The sequence below is a fragment of the Ornithorhynchus anatinus genome, chromosome 14, assembly GCF_004115215.2.
Source record: "Ornithorhynchus anatinus isolate Pmale09 chromosome 14, mOrnAna1.pri.v4, whole genome shotgun sequence".
Lineage (NCBI taxonomy): Eukaryota > Metazoa > Chordata > Mammalia > Monotremata > Ornithorhynchidae > Ornithorhynchus > Ornithorhynchus anatinus.
Window position 1 is genome coordinate 4,312,884 of NC_041741.1, and position 19,404 is coordinate 4,332,287.

At 43.4% G+C, this 19,404-nt stretch overlaps 1 protein-coding gene across 6 annotated transcripts in view; it reads left to right on the top strand.

Annotated features, from left to right (window-relative positions):
• The window catches only part of NIN (ninein), a 78,545-nt gene that overhangs the window by 48,924 nt on the left and 10,217 nt on the right, over positions 1-19,404 (top strand). For 3 of the 6 annotated variants that reach the window (XM_007663088.2, XM_029079335.1, XM_029079334.1), the window contains exons 18-28: positions 896-2,989; positions 3,960-4,085; positions 4,211-4,280; positions 5,916-6,131; positions 6,892-7,005; positions 7,630-7,752; positions 8,206-8,319; positions 9,553-9,699; positions 14,587-14,736; positions 15,705-15,806; positions 18,597-18,797. In XM_007663088.2, coding sequence (XP_007661278.2) covers positions 896-2,989; positions 3,960-4,085; positions 4,211-4,280; positions 5,916-6,131; positions 6,892-7,005; positions 7,630-7,752; positions 8,206-8,319; positions 9,553-9,699; positions 14,587-14,736; positions 15,705-15,806; positions 18,597-18,797 — 3,457 coding nt within the window. Of the gene's footprint in view, positions 1-895; positions 2,990-3,959; positions 4,086-4,210; positions 4,281-5,915; positions 6,132-6,891; positions 7,006-7,629; positions 7,753-8,205; positions 8,320-9,552; positions 9,700-12,776; positions 12,957-14,586; positions 14,737-15,704; positions 15,807-17,053; positions 17,112-18,596; positions 18,798-19,404 lie in introns of those variants that run through there. The other 3 variants (XM_016226783.2, XM_029079336.1, XM_039914028.1) reach the window with 3 other exon arrangements.

A 19,404-nucleotide genomic window follows, 5' to 3' on the forward strand; every position in this document is an offset into this window, starting at 1 on the left:
GGTGTCTTTAGCGCCAAGGCCCAGTGCTGCTCCTCAGTGGTGCTTGGGCGAAGCCAGGATAGTGTGGGAGAGATGGCCGGAGGTGGGGTCCCTTCCCTGTTCCAGACTACTCTGCTTGGGGTCTAGTGGTGTCCTGTGGCTGAGCCTGAGGATGGAGGCGCCTCGGGGATCTGGGCACTCCTTCCAGGCCATTGAACTTTTTCCAGTGCTCTTCCAGAGGCAAGGGAAGGACCCTTGTTGGAGTCTTCTGGAACTTTTCACCCAAAATGGGTGTGATTAGTGCCTGTATAGAAAGCCCCTGGGCCTTTATTTTCCCTCTAGCAAAACCGATAAAACTGAGTAGTTTGGGAATAGCAATGTATTTTAGTCAGCATGCTGAAAGACTCCAAGCAGTGCCCACAGTTGGAGTCTTATTGTAATGTGCCTGTGGGTGAGTTAATCTTACTTTGGAATCTTGGGTTAAAGCTCGACCTCCCCGCCTTCCCACCATCCCAAATCAGCTGCCAGACGCTCAGTGGTGGAAGAAAGTTTTCTAACTTCCACCAGAAGCGCTCTAGCCGAAACACATAGTGGAAGCAAGAGCCATGAGAAAACCAAAAGGTATGGAATTAAATAAGGGGGCCCTCTTTTAAATTAGTCATGGCAACCTGCCTCTGATCTCAGGCTTGAAACCCTTTACCAATACAGAAGAATCAAGCAGCAATTTAAGTTGTGGTTAGGAGCTCCATTTTTAGAAAGTGTCAAGTTCAGTTCCTGCTCCATAGACTCTTCCAGATCAATCATTGGTATTTACCGAGCGCTTATTGTGTGCACAGTGCTGTACTAAGCGCTTGTTTTTTATTGTTTCCTGAGTTGGCGAATGGTTGCAATAATGCTGTATGTTGACTACATTTAGGAGAAAAATGGAAACTGAGCATAGTAGAAGAACCTCAGTGATAGAAGCTCAGTTTCTGGCTAATTGCCAAAGGGTCACCAGCAAGCATGAAGAAGCCTTGAGCCAACTGGAAGAATGCCATCGGCAGGAGCTGAAAGACCTCGCGGAACAGCAGTTCGAGGAGAAATCACGGTGGGAATTTGAAAAGGAAGAAATCACCCAAGAGTGGGCCGAAACCTTAGAGCATCTTAGAGAGACCCTGGAACGGGAGAAAGCAACATCTCTGGTCCTGACCCAAGAGAAGGAGCTGCTGGAGAAGGAGTATAAAGAAAGCTTGAACAGTTTGGTCCTGGAGAAGGAACAGGTTCAGAAAGAGCTGGAGGAGCTAAGGAACATGGCCGAGAGGCAGAGAAGCCAGCTGTCCAATGAAATACTCGAGCTGCAGAACAATCATGTGCGTGAGCTGAAGGACAGAGAGCAGATCATGTCTCAGATAGAGGGCACGGGGAAGCGAGCTTGCCAGAGGCTCGAAGAGCTGCAGGTGGAGTGTGAACGGGAGAGGCAAGAAATGAATTCCAAGATTCTGGCACTGGAAGATGACAACAAAGAGACCCTTGAGAAGATGGACCGAGAGAAGACTGAGATGAGTTTAGAAATCTCCAGGCTTCAGGGTAAGATAAAGGAGTTGCAGGAGGAAACTTGCTCTCGCCCTAGGTTTCCTGGCAGCTGCCAAGGCCCAGAAACCAAGGCAGCAGAAACGAAGGACAAGGCGATGGTGCTTCAGCAAGGGCCGCGGCTGTTAGAAGAGAACGGGGATGTTCTGAGGAGCTTGCAGAGGGCGCACGAGAGGGCGGTGAAGGAAAATGTGAAAATGTCTGCCGAAATCATCAAGTTGGAGCAGAGGTTAGAGAAACTGGAGCCAGGGGCAGTGAGCCTGTCGTATTTAGACCAAGCCAATGCCGATTTGTTCAGAAGCCCAACGGAACAAAGAGACCCTTCTCCTCTGCGGAACCGGGTCGAACCAGCAGACAGCATCAGTCCGGGAGCAGGTCCATTCTCGGATGAGAGTCTTGAGGACCCGGAGAGGAGGAAAACAAAAAGTTTCGATGAAAAACCGGAGGAGTCCGAAGGGATGGTGGAGACTTGTTCTGAGTTTGAGACCAGTGAAGAAACCGGGGCCACGAGTGGCGAGCTCAAGAGCCAGATCTGTCACCTCCGGGAGAAAGTGAGAATACTGCATGCAGAATGTGACCGGACTTCTGAGGAGAAACAGGATCTCGTTTTTGAAGTCTCCTTGCTAAAAAAGAAGCTGAAGGTGCTCGAAAAAAACCCCAATGCCACCCCCAGGTACAAAACGTTATACGAAGATGCTAATCGAGAAAACGCCTGTCTCCAGGAGGAGCTGCTTGAACTTGAAACTCAGTACGACCAAGCAATTGAAAATAACAACGAGCTCACTCTGGAAGTGTTGAGGCTGCAGGCTGAGCTAAAGAAAGTTGAGGAAGCCAATGAGACCTTCTCAAGACTTGAAAGGAGCTATGAAGAAGCCGAGAGAGAGAATGCAGAGCTGAAGAACCTCATGCCACGGCTTCAGGAAAAGATTGAGGAACTGCAGGAAAAATCAGGAAAACTCTCTGAATGTTCAGCACCCCCGGCGGCCCCCTTAGAAAATCAGGACTCGAAACCGGAGAAAAAGCCGCTCGAACAGATGCAAAAGTCAGAGCCGTATGGCCCGGTGTTGGCGAGAGAACGACAGGAGACTAGTCAGCCCCCGGAAGAACTCAAGGCTCTTGAAGACGCCCAGGCTCAGGAAAAGATCCCGGGCCACCCGGTAAGGTCCAAGGAACCAACCCAAGTGAAGGCCCTAGAGGAAAATGCTGCAGCACTCTTACACCTTCGAGAGAAAAACTGCCAGTGCCAGAGCACGATAGCAGAACTAGAACTGGAAAAGAGGAAACTCCAAGAGCTGACCAGAAAGTTGAGAGAGAGAGTCACTTCTTTAGCTAAGCAAAAAGATGGGCCTTCCCAAGGAGACAAAGAGGATGAGCTGAAATCAGTGATGTTTGGCTTACAAAGCACATGCAGTGAGATGCAGCAAAAAGTTGAACATCTGAGGTAATCTGCATTTATAAATTTTGGTGAGATCCTTCAGCTCACCTCACCAAAAGCCTTAACTTCTGCTGCTTGCTGTGCTTAGAGAACTAACCCCTCAGTCTTTCAAAAGGCACCATAGTTTCCAATTGACTTCCTTTTGCTTCCCTGCTGTATTAACAAAGTAGCTTAACCCTGCTGACAAGAAAGGGCTAGGCAAGTTAATAACGATTTGTGCATCTGATGGTCATATAGAACCAAGCCACCCTAAAAACTTAACTTGCTGGATGGATGGATGGATCTTTTGCCAAAGTGTGTTTGGCTAATTTCTTTCATTTAATGATGTATCTCGTAGTAAAAAGGCTTTTGTTCGTTATTAACTCCTCTTGTAGATAAGTGATTTTTGAATTCTTATACTAATCTAGAATACACCAGGCAAAATCTGCTTTGTGGTGGTAGAATGTTTGAATGCGTAACATGTGCTTCAAGCTTGTTGTTAAGTTCTGTGAACTCTTTCCATTTAACTAGAGTGGAAGTGTTCTTATAACCGACATCACAAATAGGAAATCAAATTGAACTCTTGCCTCACTTAGAGAATACAACTCCTTTTTTATTCATTTCTGGATTGACTTGTTTTCTCAAAATTTCCCTGTATATTTTGCTGGAGCATTTTAATATTAATGCTAAATTGCAAGCTGTCCTCAGTTGAGACCTGGACATTTTTTTTTCTCTTCTTCCCACCCGCTTCTCATTTTCCAATAGACACTTAATCCTTCCTTACCCATTTTCCATTAATCCAGCATAACGTGAAATTGAAAACTCCAGCAATAACAATTAAGTCACCTTTTGTGGTCTGATTACTAAGTTCTGATTGATTGATTGAAGTTCAGGAAACTGTTTTAGAGCATTGGCCCTAATGGCAGTCACTAGAATTCTTTTCCAGAGAGCCAGATGACCTACTTGTCTTTAATTACATTTTATATTTCTGATTTAGATTTGAGTCTGAGAAGCTTCAGGAAGAAAATTCTATTTTAAGAAATGAAATTACCTCGTTAAATGAGGACGGTAGCATTTCCAACCTCAAATTAAGAGAATTAAGTGGATCTCAGGAAGAAATGTGGTAAGCATAAAAATAAATGTTCTACCCTTTTGGTTTCCTGGAATTCTTAAGGACTTCAAGAACTGCAACTATTTTCATCCAATTTTGAAAATCAAAACTCAGACACGTTTTCAATATTGTTTTAGGCAGGAAATCGAGATGGTAAGAAAAGAAAAAGTAGCAGTGCAGAAGATGGTCGAAAACTTAAAGAAGCAGGTTTGTATCCAGATTGTGAATCTTGGACCGTTCTTGTCCCATTTTTAAATGCCCAAATTTAAGCCTGATGTTTGATGTATCCAAAGCCCTTATCTTCATTCATTCAGTCACATTTTTTGAGCACTTACTGTGTGCCAATCACTATACTAAGTGCTTGGGAGACTACAGCACAACAGTGAACATATACAATCTCTGCCCACAGTGATCTCTTAAAGTCTAGAGAGGGGGAGACAGACATCAATACAAATAAATACACTGGATGTGCTGATCAGTCAATTTCTGCTTTCTCTGACCAGAGGCGATGGGATCTCACCGAGTTAAAAGCAGCCTGGCTTTAGTTTGGAGCAGTGTGTCCTAGTGGACAGAGCCGGGCCTGGGAGTCAGAGGACCTGGGTTGTAATCCCAGCTCCACCACTTGTCTGCTGTGTGAATTTGGGCCAGTTACTTAACTTCTCTGTGCCTCAGTTACCTCATCTGCAAAATGGGAATTAAGACTGTGCGGTCCACATGAGCCATGGACTGTTTCCAACCTGATTAGCTTATATTTATCCCAGTGCTTAGCACCGTGCCTCTCACATAGTAAGCACTTAACAGATATTATTAAAAATTCCCACATCAGCTCTTAATGTACATATCGTACATTCTCTACTACTTCCTCTCATCTGTAATGTCTCTCTCTGTTGGTAGATTGTAAGTTCCTTGATGATAGAGATCCTACTTACTGATTTTATTGTACTGTCCTAAGCACCTAGTACAGTAGGAGCTCAGTAAATATTATTGACCCATTGAGTCTGCCTTTCAATATACAGTGATTGCCTACTGCTTTGTGAAAACTCTGAATGAGTCAATTAATGAATGGTATTTATTGAGCTCGGCACTGTTCTAAGCACTTTGGAGAGTACAATACAGTATTTGGTAATAATAATTATGGTACTTGTTAAGCACTTACTATGTGCCAAGCCCTGTAGTAATCGCTGGGGTGGATAGGTTGGACACAGTCCCTGACCAACATGGGGCTCACAGTCTAAGGAGGAGGAGGTAACTGAGGCACTGAGAAGCTAAGTCAGTTGTTCAAAGTCACAGAGCAGACAAGTGGCTGAGCTGGGATTAAACTCAAGCCCTCTGGCTCCCGGGCTCATGCTCTTTCCACTAGGCCCCATTGAACCAAGCACTCAAGGAGCTTACAGTCAAGTGAGGAGTCTAAGTCTGGAAGCCTCAGTAACCAAAGCAGATATTCAGTCAATAGTATTTATTGAATGCTTACTATGTGGCAGAGCACGGTACTAAGTGCTTGGAATGTACAATTCGGTAACAGAGACAATCCCTGCCCAATGATGGGCTCACAGGTATGTCACCTAGCGTTTGGCAACTTGGTTTGAAAAGTGTTAAAGGAGTAAAGAGCCAATAAATGCAAATTTTAAACCAATTATGCAAATTCTGCATGAATAGGATCTATAAAACTTGTATCTGAAAGCTCCTAGCTCATTTATGTCGTGCAGTATAGTTATGATGGGAAGACTCTGTGGGAAATCATTTGGATGCAGATGCGAGGGAGGAAGGCAGGAAAGGAAAATTAGGAAAAAGTAGGGAGAGATGGCTGCCAGGGAATACAAACTGTTTTTTTTCCAATCGTAGGTATCCGAACTGAAAACCAAAAACCAACAGCTGGAGTTGGAAAATGCTGACCTGAGCCAAAAGAATTCCCAGAATCAGGCAGAAGTGCAAGATCTTACTCAGCGTTTGGCTAAATTCCTGTGGCAGAAAGAAAAGGAGCCAGGAAAGAGCTCCCTCGAAGACTGGGAAAAGGACAGATCAAAGTTGAAGGACGAGCTAGAGGATTGTAAAGTGAAGGTACGATCTCTGAGGCTGAGCTGGTAATGCTGAAAAGTGGAAGGCGTGTTTTGGATCTTCATTCTCTGCATCCATAAAAGTTAAATGTTATTTAAAGCAATCATAAGAATGGTAGTTGTAGTATTAAGTGCTTAGTAGGTGCCAAACACTGTGCTAAATACTGGGTTAGATATAAAGCAACCTGATCACATTTGGTCTCACTGCCATTGGATTGTTAGCTTCTTGAAGGCAGGGATCGTGTCTACTGGTACTCCCGAGCCCCAGTACAGCGCTCTGCAAACAGTAAGTGCTCAGTAAATACCATTGATTATGATCCAAGAGCAAGGGAGAACAAGTATCTTATCCCCATTTTACAGATGAAGAAACTGAAGCCCAGAAAGTGTGACTTGTCCAGAGTCACACAGCAGGATGGCAGGGTGTAAAACCTAGGACTTCGGTGACTCATCCTTTTCTCAGCAGGCCATGCTCATGCAAAAAAAGTTATCCGGCCATAGATCAGGACAGATGAAGAGGAGTATTAGAATATTTTTAGTTTATTTGGTTAAAATTACACCTTATTGAACCCCTTTTAAAGAATAAAAAAGTACATGCCAAATAACTGTGGCAGCTTTAAAAATGGACTTCTAAAACTCTGGGCTCTCTAGGCCCAGCTGTTCCGTGGTTGCATGTGGTTGGATCATTTCCCTTTTGAATTTTTTCCATGTTACTCAAACTGAAGCAAAGTATTATCTGAAATATGTGACTTTTCTTCTCCCCACAGTCATCTGCTTTAGTGTCATCTTTGGAGACGGAACTGTCGAAACTAAAGCTTCAAATCCACATAGTGGAACAAGAGAACCTCCTTCTCAAAGAGGAACTAGAGAAAATTAAAGAGGTGAGGGTGCTTACTTCATGCTTATTGAGCAAGAGTAGAATCAGTCAATCAGTAGTATTTGAGTGCTTACTGGGTGCACAGCACTGTATTAAGCGCTTTGGAGAGGACAGTACAACAGAGTTGGCAGGCATGTTCTCACCCCACTAGGATCTTATAATCTACAGGAAGAGCTTAGTGTATTTCATCAATTATAGTCCTACTAATTAAGCATTTATTGAATAATTAAAATAATATTAACTCCAATTATTAATTTTAGTGCTAACATCATTAGTATTGCTAGTACTAAGTAAAATACTGTTGATGGTTCTGCAGAGACTTTTTTATGAGACAGTTGAAGGTTGAGGAGAGGCCATAGCAAAATATTTGGTCAAATTCTGGGAGTCTTCAAGTTTGTATGCCATCTGAAATACCAAAAATATGGTGGCAGAAAAACGTCCGTTACAAATCTCCTCAGATACAAATATGAGACTGTGAGCCCATTGTTGGGTAGGGATTCTCTCTATTTGATGCCGAATTGTACTTTCCAAGCGTGTAGTACAGTGTTCTGCACACAGTAAGCACTCAATAAATGCGATTGAATGAACGAATGAGTTGTTGAGAAGATTTTTTATTTGTCTTCCACAGCTACCCAGAGGTCCAGATCTGTCTGACTTACAGAATAAAATTTCTAGTGTAATGAGTTATAACGAAAAGCTGCTGAAAGAAAAAGAAGCTTTGAGTGAAGAACTAAACCGATGTGTTGATAAGGTACTTAGTCTAACAAAATGCTTATATCAAAACTCCCCAGCAAAATAACACTTGTTTCTGATACTGCGTTTTTAGACAGTGGCCAGAGTCCAGCAAATCTGCTCAAGAGGAACAAAAAACGAAGTTTAATGACAGCATCTAGTTTGCATTTCACACCCACCCACCCCTGCCCACCTTCTTTCTAATGCTGCTCTACATTTTATTCTCTGAGGCTGTTTCTCTTGTGTCATAGGAGTTTAATATTTCAACTTTTTATCACTTCCATCTGCTCATCTTTCTCTCTATATGTATATTTTTTCATTTTCTCATTCTTCCTTCCTACCTCTGATTTGTTTCTCCCCTTGACTGAAGTGGCTGTAGTTTTAAAAGAACTTGGGATTCGAACAGAGGCTCTCCCTTTGCTTGCCAAGTGGGGATCAATTCTCAGAATTTTCCTTTTTTTCTTTCCTGCAGGTAGCAAAATTGAGCATTTTAGAGAACAGAGTTGTAAGTATGAAGCAGGAACAGAAAACGTGGGAACAGCAGAGTGAGACGCTGAAATTGCAGCTTGCAGCTTCCCAAGAAAAGGTAGGAAGATTCCTTTTTGCAGTTCTTTAATACCTGTTGCCCCATTTGGAATTTCACTTTTATTCAGCTACGTCCGTTGAGTCCCTTTCCCGAAAAGGCAATATGCCAATATGACAGTTATGGTTGCCCATGGTACAATACGTGATGTTTTAATCATATTTATTGAACACTATGTGCAGAGCACTGTACTAAGCACTAGGGAGAGCACAGTACAACAGAATGATCAGACACGTTCCCTGCCCACAACGAACTTACTAGAGCAACAGGGCCCCATGTTTCTGTATTGTATTCTCCCAAGCACTTACTTAGTAAAGTGCTCTGTACACAGGAAGCACTCAATAAATATGACTGATTGATTACACATGGGTGAGGAGGCAATGACCTGCGCAGCTGTGGGAACTGAACTCCCAGCCTCGCTCACCCCAAATCTCTCACCAAGGAGTTTCCATTCGGGGCTAAGGAGACGCATAATGGTGGCTGTCTAGCCTATTGGCTCTTTGACGCCTGTCCCTACTCAATCCTCTTAACCCTGCTCAAATCCCAGCCCTCTCTGCCTCCTGGCACTCAAAACAAAAAGTTACCTCCTATTCCTGGGAGGACACTGAGCAGGACATATAGATATGATTCCATTTGTTTCTCAGAACATTAGTGTGACACTCTTTGCACCTCCTAAATTTATCCTCCCTCCCACCCCCTGCCCCAGTATAGATAGTTATAAAATGTCCACTTGGACTCCAGCAGAGCCTTGTCAGAAGAAATATGAGAAATGAAAGAAGTCCCCTTGCTGCCTGTAGCCTTTAGCAATGGTGAGCATCAGATTTGTCTTCTTGGGCTTCACGGGTTTGCTGAGAGGTTAGCTGACCTTTCTGTTTTATAGGCCTGGGGCTAGAAGAGACTTGAAAAAGTCTCCTGATATCTCCCAGTAGAACGAAAGGGAGTGGAATGGGGAATGTGTACACTCCACTCTAGTACGTGGCTGCATACTCTTCCAGATAATTGGGTTAAAATCGTGGATGGTGATCCTTCTGTGAGAGCCTGCAGCTTTAGAGTTCCACAGAATTCCTAAGAAGTTCTCTGGGCTTCGATTTTGGTAGTCTGTAAGCTAGGTACATATCTGCTAAATCTGTTGTACAGAACTCTCCCAAGTGCTTAGTACAGTGCTCTGCACATAGTAAGCGCTCAGTAAATACCATCGATTGATTGATGCAGGCACAACTTTGTCTCTTGATGCAGGCCCAGAGTTTAGATGACTCTCTGAAGACTGTCAATCTGCAGATGTCCCTGGTAAAGTCAGATTTACGAGTGAGCCAACAGGAGAAAGAAACTCTCAAGAAGGAAGTGGTGTCCCTAAGCAAGCAACTACAGAACGCCAATGACAAGGTAGCTGTCTTTTGTAAGAAGGCTTGCTGCCAGGGCAGAGAAGCAATAGAGAAGTAGCGTGGCGTAGTGGATAGAGCATGGGCCTGGGAGTAGGAAGGATCCGCTGCGGGACCCTGGGCAAGTCACTTAACTTCTATGTGCCTCAGTTACCTCATCAGTAAAATGGGGATTAAGAATATGAGCCTCATGTAGGACAGGGACTCTCTGTCCAACTTGATTTGTTTGTATCCTTCCCAGTGCTTAGTACGGTGCCTGGTACATAGTAAGTGCTTAATAAATACTACAATTATTGGCATTATTATTAGTAGTTGTAATAGATTTCCTTCTTATAGCTCTTTTAGTTTCTCCACGTATCTGATTTGAGTGCTTATTGTGTGTGTGCAGAGCACTTTACTAAGGGCTTGGGAAGAGACAGTCAAAGACCACAAGCTCCTTTCCCACAGGAAGCTTGGTGTAGCTGGGGAGGCGGACATAAAATCAGTTACGAATAGGAGGGAGAATTTGCTTAGTATGTAAAACGATATGTACAAAAGTGCAATTGGAACTGAGTTCAAAGGTGCTGATGTGCCAAAGTGCTGTGACGTAACTGGGGGCAAAGAAAAATTAACCTGGGAATACTAACTGGAGGAGGTGGCGTTTCCGAAGGGTTTTGAAAATGGGGAGAGCTGTGGTCTGGCAGCTAGATGGTGGAGAGTGCTCTCGGCAGGAGGAAGGGTGAGAGGCAGAAGAAGAGAGTTCCATTGTGAGAGAGAAACAGTGAGGTTGTGAGCTTGGAAGGACCAGAGGGCAGGAGGTGGGGTGTAATAGGGGAACAGCAGATGTGCCAACTTCTCTTTTGCGTGTGGGGATGAAAATGGTCAGAGACTTTAGGAGAGATGAGGATTGGGAGTGGACAAGATTCTGAGAGCTAATAGGTTAGAAAGCTAACATTTTGGGTCTAATCAGCCCTGACTGGAAACGCTAAGGTTTTGTTAGAGTTGTGGGAGGAGCAAGCCTGAAAATTCAGCTCAGAAAACTACAGGGGACAGAGGGCATCACCCTTTTTGTCCTTGTGGATGGGTGAGAGAGCGGATGGAGTGCCTTACAGCCAATGATCAAAAGTTTTTGTTTGTTGTGAAGATGAATTGGCGACCTTTACAAGTTTTGGGGGTATGTACCAAACAAAATTGATTGGGAGTTGCAGAGTTAGGAATAGATTGGAGAGGGAGGAGGCTAGGAGGCCAGTGAGGGGCTTGAGGCAGTAGTTAAGCGGGGATATTCAAGTGCCAGAAGCTGGGTGGTGTCCTGGAGAGCAAGAGGTAGATTCTAGAAACAACAGAGTGGATGTGAGAGTTGAAAGAGGGAGGAATAATAATAACTGTATTACTTGTTAAGTGCTTACTATGTGCCAGGCACTCTACTAAGCACTGGGGTGGTTACAAACATATCGGGTTGGACAGAGTCCCTGTCCCACGTGGGGCTCACAGTCTTAATCCTCATTTTATGGATGAGGTAACTGAGGTCCAGAAAAGTGAAGTGACCTGCCCAAGGTCACACAGCAAAGTGGCAGAGCCAGGATTAGAACCCATGACCACCTGACTCCTAGGCCCATGCTCTATCCTTTGCACCCTGCGGTTTCTCGAGGAATTGAGGACAATGTTGAGGTTGTGGGTTTTGGAAATAGGGAGTGAGGTGGTGTTGACAACTGTGATGGGAATGGTATGTGGAAGAGAGGATTTAGAGGAGAATTTTTGGAATTGGATTTTTGACACATTCATCTTGTGCTACCTGTGGAACATCTAGATAGAGATGGACACCTGTAGAGAGATGCTACCTGAAGCTGTGGGAGTGAGTGTGAAGTGAGAAAGAGGAGGGGGTCCAGAACAGAACATTGAGAGGTGACCCTATCTGCTTTCACATCAATCCTCTCATTTTATCTTCTCAACACTTCTCAGATATAGGAAACCAAGTGATTTGCCCAGGGTCACACAGCAGGCAGGGACAGAGCTAAGACTAGAACCTAGATGTCTGGGCTCCTGCTCTTTTTCCATTAGGTCACTCTACTTCGAATGAAAGTTATTTCGCAGTTGAGTGTGAAATACAGAAATCCATAACTCAGCCATGAGAGTGAACCCAGACCAGGCCTAAAGACAGGCTGCTGGAAAGTAAAAAAAAAAAAAAAAAAATCATGTAACTAGTGCATTATTCACTCAGTCGTATTTATTGAGGGCTTACTTTGTGCAAAGCACTGAATAAATGCCAGTAACTATTGCTCCTTGATAACCTGGACAGTGCAGCTGTGATTTTCTGGCTGGGGTTCTGCAGTGCTGCAGTTGTCTGATGCATGGTTTAAAGGGACAAAATATTTCAGTTGGGAAGAGCAAAGCCCTGCCTGTCATTTGAGATTTGTATTCATGGGTAGGTGACTACTTCATAGTGAATGGGGCATTGAAACAAACCGATCACCTGAAAATGCAAGTTATTTTTAAAAGAAATTAATAGTTTTAAAAACATCAGGCACATTTTTATGAAGGTCATGAATCTCAACCTTTTTCCATAAATAAATGCTGGGGAAGGGAAGGTGTTTTTTAAAAATAATGATTTGATCATGTTATGAAGTCACAAATTCAGTTTTGCTTTTCGGTCTAACTGAATTTTGGTTTCAGTCGCATAGGTACTATTTGATTCTAAAAAGCAAAATGGAGTAGTAAAAATCTTTCAGGTCAGTAGAACATTGGTACCACTTTGCTAAGCCAAAAAAACCCTAACATTCATGAATGATTTTATATAATTTTATAGGAACTCCATTGACTAAAAGCCCTCTTTCTCTAAGTTAAAGCATTCATTCCTAGATGTTATTGAAATCAGTCATTTGCTGGGTTTGCACCATTTGTCAGTGAACTTTATTAGAATAGTTGGACATTGTCAGAAGTTTGTCTAAATCTTTTTTTTTTAGTTTCTGAAACCAGATCTCTTCAAAGAGGGAAAGGTAAATACTGATATTTCCCAGTTACCTGATGAGCATAAAAATCTTTCTGAATAAAGAGATTATCTTCTACTTTGTGCTGAGGCCTTTCTCTACAATTCTGTGTGTCTAGAACCAAAGTGTAGAACTGGCCATGGCTTCTCTGGGAGTCCAAACCCAGCAGAAGTTGCTGTTCTGGGAAGATCTGGATCAGCTCATTAAACAAGAACAGCAGTTACTGATTCATGAGAATGAACGGCTCCAAAGTGTAGTACAGAACATCAAGGCAGAGCTAACCCATTCCCTGGAGAAGGTAACTAAGGATGTCTTCCCACTCACGAACTAGTGAGTGCCTCTCTTCTGGAACCCCCCTCCCGTCTCAAAGCAGACAGGCAGTTGCTCTCCCCACCTCCAAAGCCATATTGAAGGCACACTTCCTCCAAGGAGCCTTCCCTGACTAAGCCCTCCTCTCCTCGTCTCCTTCTCCCATCTGCGTCACCCTGACGTGCCCCCTTGATTCATCCCCACTCCCAGCCCCACGGCACTTACGTATATGTCTGTTATTTCTTCATGTATAGTAATGTCTATCTCCTCCTCTAGACTCTGAGCTCCTTGTGAGCAGAGAATGTGTCAATTTATTGTTATATTGTCCTCTCCCAAGCGCTTAATACAGTGTTTTCACCCAGTAAGCGCTCAGTAAATACAATTGAATGAATAGTGGCACATGAAGAACACTGGAAATGCAGTCAGTCCTGCCAAAAGGTGGGTTTGACGGCATGCTGTGGCCAGAACTCTGTGAGGGAATTGGGAAACACTCTCCCGACAACATGCATCTGCCCAGATAGATTGCGATGATTTGTCGAAAGAAATGGTCATGCACATGGCGTCGGTCAAGGAGTGCAGGCTATAGCACAACTCTTTATTGCTAAGTTAGGAAAGAAGGCAGTCACATTCATTCATTCACTAGCATTTATTGAGCGCTTACTATGTGCAGAGCACTGGACTAAGTGCTTGGAATGGACAATTTGGCCCATCTACTAGGGGAGCTAACTGTAGCAGCCTTGAAAAACATTAGAGTAGATTTTCAAATACATTCATGGTAGTAACACACCAGTCTTTGAAGTGTCAGTCCACTGACCCTAGGATGATCTCTGTCCTGAAACTGGATATTAATGAAATATTTTTCATTGTAAGTAAACATTAAATGAAGAATTTTTCCTTCTGAAAAGACTGTTTATAAAATAGGGAATTAAGGAATTGAAGCACGCACAGTGGATTCATGTCGATGTCTCAGCAAAATATTCCTTCTAGTTCACTCGTTACTGAGTCCACTCTGGAAGTGGGGCAAAATCTTACTCCAGGTTTATAATCTAGAGAATCTTGACCAATCTAGACCAAGAATGTTTCCAATTGCTGTGGAGCCTGGTATGCATTTTTAGTCAATTCAGAGCAGAATCAGTCACTTGGTGGTATTTTTTGAGCCTTTACTATGTGCAGAGCAATGTACTAAGTACTTGGGAGAATTTAGTAGAATAGAGTTAGTGTCCACAAGGAGCTTAGAGTTTAGAGGGGGAGACAGACATGAATGTGAATAAATAAATTATGGATATGTAACCAAGTGCTGTGGATCTGAGGGTGGGGTGACTGTCAAGTGCTTGAAGGGTAGATAAAAGTGCATATGTGGTGCAGAAAGGTGAGGGAGTAGGGGGAAGGGGGGCTTAATCGGAGAAGGCCTCTTAAAGAAAAGTACTATTGGGTACCTGTTAAATAATTGTATAGGAAGGAAATCAGCAGGGGCAAGGATTCAAAGGATCCAGGGAAGTGTTCTGAATAACTGAACACAAGAGCAGAGAACTGCTTCTTTTCTGATAGTCTTCATGAAACCTTGGGAATTTAACGTTTTTCATGATGGCCTTTAAGATTTCTTTTCCATTTCCACATAGGTCCGTCAACTGGAATATACCGTTCTTTCCCCCAAGCACCAGAAACATCAGAATTCATCAGGCACTTTGAAGAGTGTAGAGCAAGAGAAGTTGAGCTTGAAAAGGGAGTGTGAACAGTTTCAGAAGGAGCGGTCTCCTGTTCACAGAAAGGTGAGTTTTGAAGCTGTGATGACTGTGTTGATCTATTTTCTATAATAAGGAAGCTCTGTGTGTGTGTGTGTGTGTGTGCGCGCGCGCGCGCGTGCTTTCAGGGTTCAGGATACTACCCTGGCCCTGTTGCTTCAGTAACAGCCAATTTACTCAGGATGCATGTCAAGCTCTTTCAAAATAAATTTTTCACAGCTAGAGCTGTCGAAATTCATTGTTCATGAACATTAAAAATTCCGTTATTTTTGTCATCATCGAATTGCGCTTAATGATGGCTAGCCAAATAGAGACTGAAAAGACAGGACCCAAGCCCAGGAGGGTATTGTCAGGGGCAGTGGGAGACTTGTCAACCTAGGAACTGTACAGACCAAAATAATAACAATATGGAGACAGTTGTACTTTATTTGGAGATACTATAATGGGTATTAACCAAAATAAAAGAAATCGCTTCATTTTGGGCCCACCTCAATTTCATGTAAACTGCCCATCTTCACAAATATCTGCTGAAGTTTAGGTTTTAAGCTCTCTGAGGGGCTCCGTTGTGCCTAGTACCGAGTTCTACATACAGCTGCTGGATAAATGCTGCTGCTGATGGTGACATAATAGGTTAGTGTCGAAAGTATGCAATTTGATAGAGAAAAACTTTCGCAAATCTGAAATTCAGCTTGTTCTTAGAATTATTTTTGCTCTTAAATAAATTCTGACCTTATTTGTCTGTAGACATCTTTTGACAGTCGGTGTTACAGAAAATTTAGATTGGATTTCTTAATGCATCAATGGTATTTGAGTGTTTACTATGTGCAGAAATGGCAGACGTGTTGCCTGCCCATAAAGTAACAAAATGTATCAGGTAGTACAACTGAACGATTGATTTCTCGTGAACTACTGAAATTGATGGTCAGTGGAAATGTGTTTGAAATTTAATGAAGCAGGTGAAACCAGACTTTTAAGAAATATTTTTCTCCCAACAGGTCAATCAGATGAATGACCTTGAACGTGAATTGGAAACCATTCATTTGGAAAATGAAGGTCTAAAGAAGAAGCAAGTGAAGCTGGATGAGCAGCTGGTGGAGGTAGGCCTGAAAGCAAATCGATCAATCAGTGGTATTCACTGAGCACTTCCTGGGTGCAGAGCACTATACTAAGCACTTGTACATTATAACAGAGTTGGTAGACCTGTTTCCTGCCCATAAGGAGTTTACGGTCTAGAGGGGGAATGTTTTGGCTACGAGGAATGATCTGTTGCCAGGAAACTCGCTAGTCCACCATTTGGACTGGGACTAGTTTCAGGCAGTCCACCTGTTCATCACCCAGCCCTCGAGGTCCACACGACACCTATCATGTCATGCTGCGATCACACATAACTTGATGACATCACATGTAGATTTTTCAGGATAGTATTTTCCATTGCTGCCCAGCCCCCCAGCTAGTTTGGATCCCAATCTACGCCCCGCTGACGGACCCCTTCCAACCCGTTGCTGTGCCACATGGCCATTCTTGAGAGAAGTCATGCAGACGACATCTTTAAAATGGGCTGGTTGGCCACTGCCTTTGGATGGTCCCACATTGGATCCTCCTTATGGCAATGACTTACCTATTGTAATAATAACTGTGGGATTTGTTGATTGTTTACTGCATGTCTAGCACTGTATTAATCACTGTGGTAGACGTAATGCATTCACCAGCCGGCCCTGATTTGGGTTTAGTGTTGTGAAACACTAAAGTAGGACAACTCGAACTGAGATTCAAGCTGAATTTCCGTAGATAGACGTCTTCAGTTTATTGACTCTCTTGTCAATTGATAAAGCTAAATGAAAGAAATCCATATCACCCAGGAAAAGGGGCTGAGAATGAGGAAGGGAGAAGTGGAAAAGACTAGAAAGTGTGATGAGATGCTTAAACATCTCTTCTGGTTTCACAAGAACAGATGAAATTACAGGTATCTTTCTTTGTTTAGAATATGCCTGTTCAGAAAAAGACAAACATGAACTTTCTGAGCTGCATGCCCTGGGAAATAGCAAATAAAATAACAGTCAAGCTCTTGGCTGATTATTTCCCAGAAGATGCGGGCGTGAAGACTCCATTCTTTGCCCACACCAAGCTCTTGCTGCCCTCGTGGAAACTCAGTGAACCCGCATGTCGTAGCAGATGACTTAAGTTTCGTTATCTAATAAAATATGAACTCTTTCCTGCACTTCAGCTCTTCCAGCATATGTGATCTAGCAAAATAACTCACCTGACACTTCTTTCTCTCGTTTCTAATAATCCCTGTACCTTTCTCATGATGTTCTCCTTTTGTTTGTGGCTAACCCGGGCCTAGAATTCAGTTGGATCTAGCAGAGAAGGGTGCAGTTCTCTCTCTGAGATAGTATGCGAAGGTAGAGCGTGTCTATGCTTTTCATTCTACTCTCATAGCATGAAGATATTTCATTTTTATTCTAGTCACAGTTTTTATTGCCTTGTAACTGCTGATGAATCATTTATTCAGATTAGAGTCACTATTCATTTTCCTTTAGCTGTGGAAATAGTCTTTGGTTTGGATTGTTGTAGTATTGACCTCTTTCAAGTCCCAATACATACTACACACATTGCAATTAACATCATAACCCGAAATTGCCAGCTTTCATCCCAGGAGAAGATGGCAAATTTTCTGACTTTCTGTACAGAAAAAGGATACCGAATGGAGTGCTTTAGTTGAGTCAAAGCTTCCGGAAATGAATAGTGGTTCTGAAATTTCATGCTTGTGTTTTATAATGGCCATGCATTTTCCTTGAGAAGCAGAGTGCTTCCTCTCCCTATTAATATTTGATTGATTTTGCATGCCTTTCATCCAACCCTAGTGTCTGTTGAATACCTAACCAAAACAGAGGTGGCATGCGTCACCTACTATAGCGTAACTTTCTCTTCCTCCCTAGCATCACCTTTTGCATGTTGATATGCATTTGTCTTCTCTTCATCTTCAGTTTCACAGCCCTTCGCCCTCCCAATGCCCTTTAATGTTAGTTCCTCCCTGTCCCATTTCTCCAGAAATATCAGTCTTCGTGTTGGTTAATACGAAGGCTTAATTGTGGGTCTGATAGACGTTCATTGCTGTTCTACAGAGTAGGTCTGACGTGGACACAGCCACGGAACTGGTGGTTCCGGGAGAGGCAGGCCCTGATACGTTGGGGAAAGTTAAAGGAAGAAGCTTCCAATGGATGCAGCCTCCCCAGAATTGAAAAATGAAGTCTGACATCATTAATCACACCATTCTAAGAGAAAGATTTGGCTTAAGAGTTGGGGGAAATTAATATTTTGGAAGCCACCAGTTAGAAATCAAGGTATCCTTAAATGAGAGTGTGATTTTTTTCTTTAGGAGAGTTTAAAAAATAATCTTAAAAAAAGCCTTTTGAAAACTACATACTCAAGGGCGATCAATTCTTTTTATTAAGCACTGCACTAAACACCTGGGAGAGTACAATAGAATTAGTTGATCTGCTCCCTGCCCTCAACTATTTATTGAACATCTACTGTGTGCAGAGCACTGTACTAAGCTCTTGGGAGAGTACACTATAATGATAAACAGGCATATTCCCTGCCCACAACAAGCTTACGGTCTAGAGGGGATTTATCTCCTCCTCTAAAAAAATCCTCTACTCAGATTCAAAAAGAAACTCCAGCAAGTCCATCCCGTTGGCATATTGCGCCTCATAATGGTAATTCTGAAATGCTGGCAGGGAATACACATGTCCTCCAGAGAACGCCCCATCCCAACCATGTGCCCATGCTATTGGCCTGGGGACCCCAAGACGTATTAACCCACCCCACCTTGGGACTGGTCGGCAACGTGGGACCTGATGGGGTGCTTTTGGCCTTTTGTCCAGATGCAACCCTCGAGGTCCGGTGTGACGCTTAGCCCGCCCCAGACGTGTCGGGAACCGCAGCTGCTCCAGCCTCCGGCCTGCCCGACAGTGCTCAGGGAGCAGTTTCTGCAGCTTCAGCAGCAACTGGCACAAGCAGAGAGGAGGAATCAGTGCCTGCAAGAGGAACTTGAAAACAGGACCCCCGAAGCCAACACACCACAGGTACGAACAGGGCCTCTTTCCTGACGAGTGATGGGCACGGGACCCCTGCCTGGAGCCGTGAGCTTGGGAGACATTTTCTTCTGGTCAGTTCGGATGTTCCGCAGGTCGGACATTCCTAACCAAGAGTCCCAAGTGGCCCGTGCCGGTCACCCGTTGTTGCTTTCTGGCTGTTAGGGTTCCCACCTCACCATACTATGCCGTTGGTACTGCTAATCTATCGAGTACTTTACTATGTGCGGAACACTGGACTAAGCCCTTGGGAGAGTACAGTTCAACAGAATTAGCAGACACGTTCCCCTCCTGTAATGAGCTTGCAGTCTAGAGGATTGCTATTTATGTGTGGACGATGATGAGACCGATGTTACTTTAATGTAGAAACCCATTACTGTTGGACTTTTTAAGAAAGTGTGTTTCGTTTTTCTTTAAAGTGGGAGGAAAAAACATTATAACAGTGATAGTATTTAAGGGCTTAATACGTGCCAAGCACTGTGCTAAACACTGTGGTAGATGAACTCACAATCAGAGTAGAAACAACCTCAGTCCCACATGGAGCTTACAGTCTTTCTTACAAGTTAGAAATGACAAAACATGAGCCTTAATCGAAAAC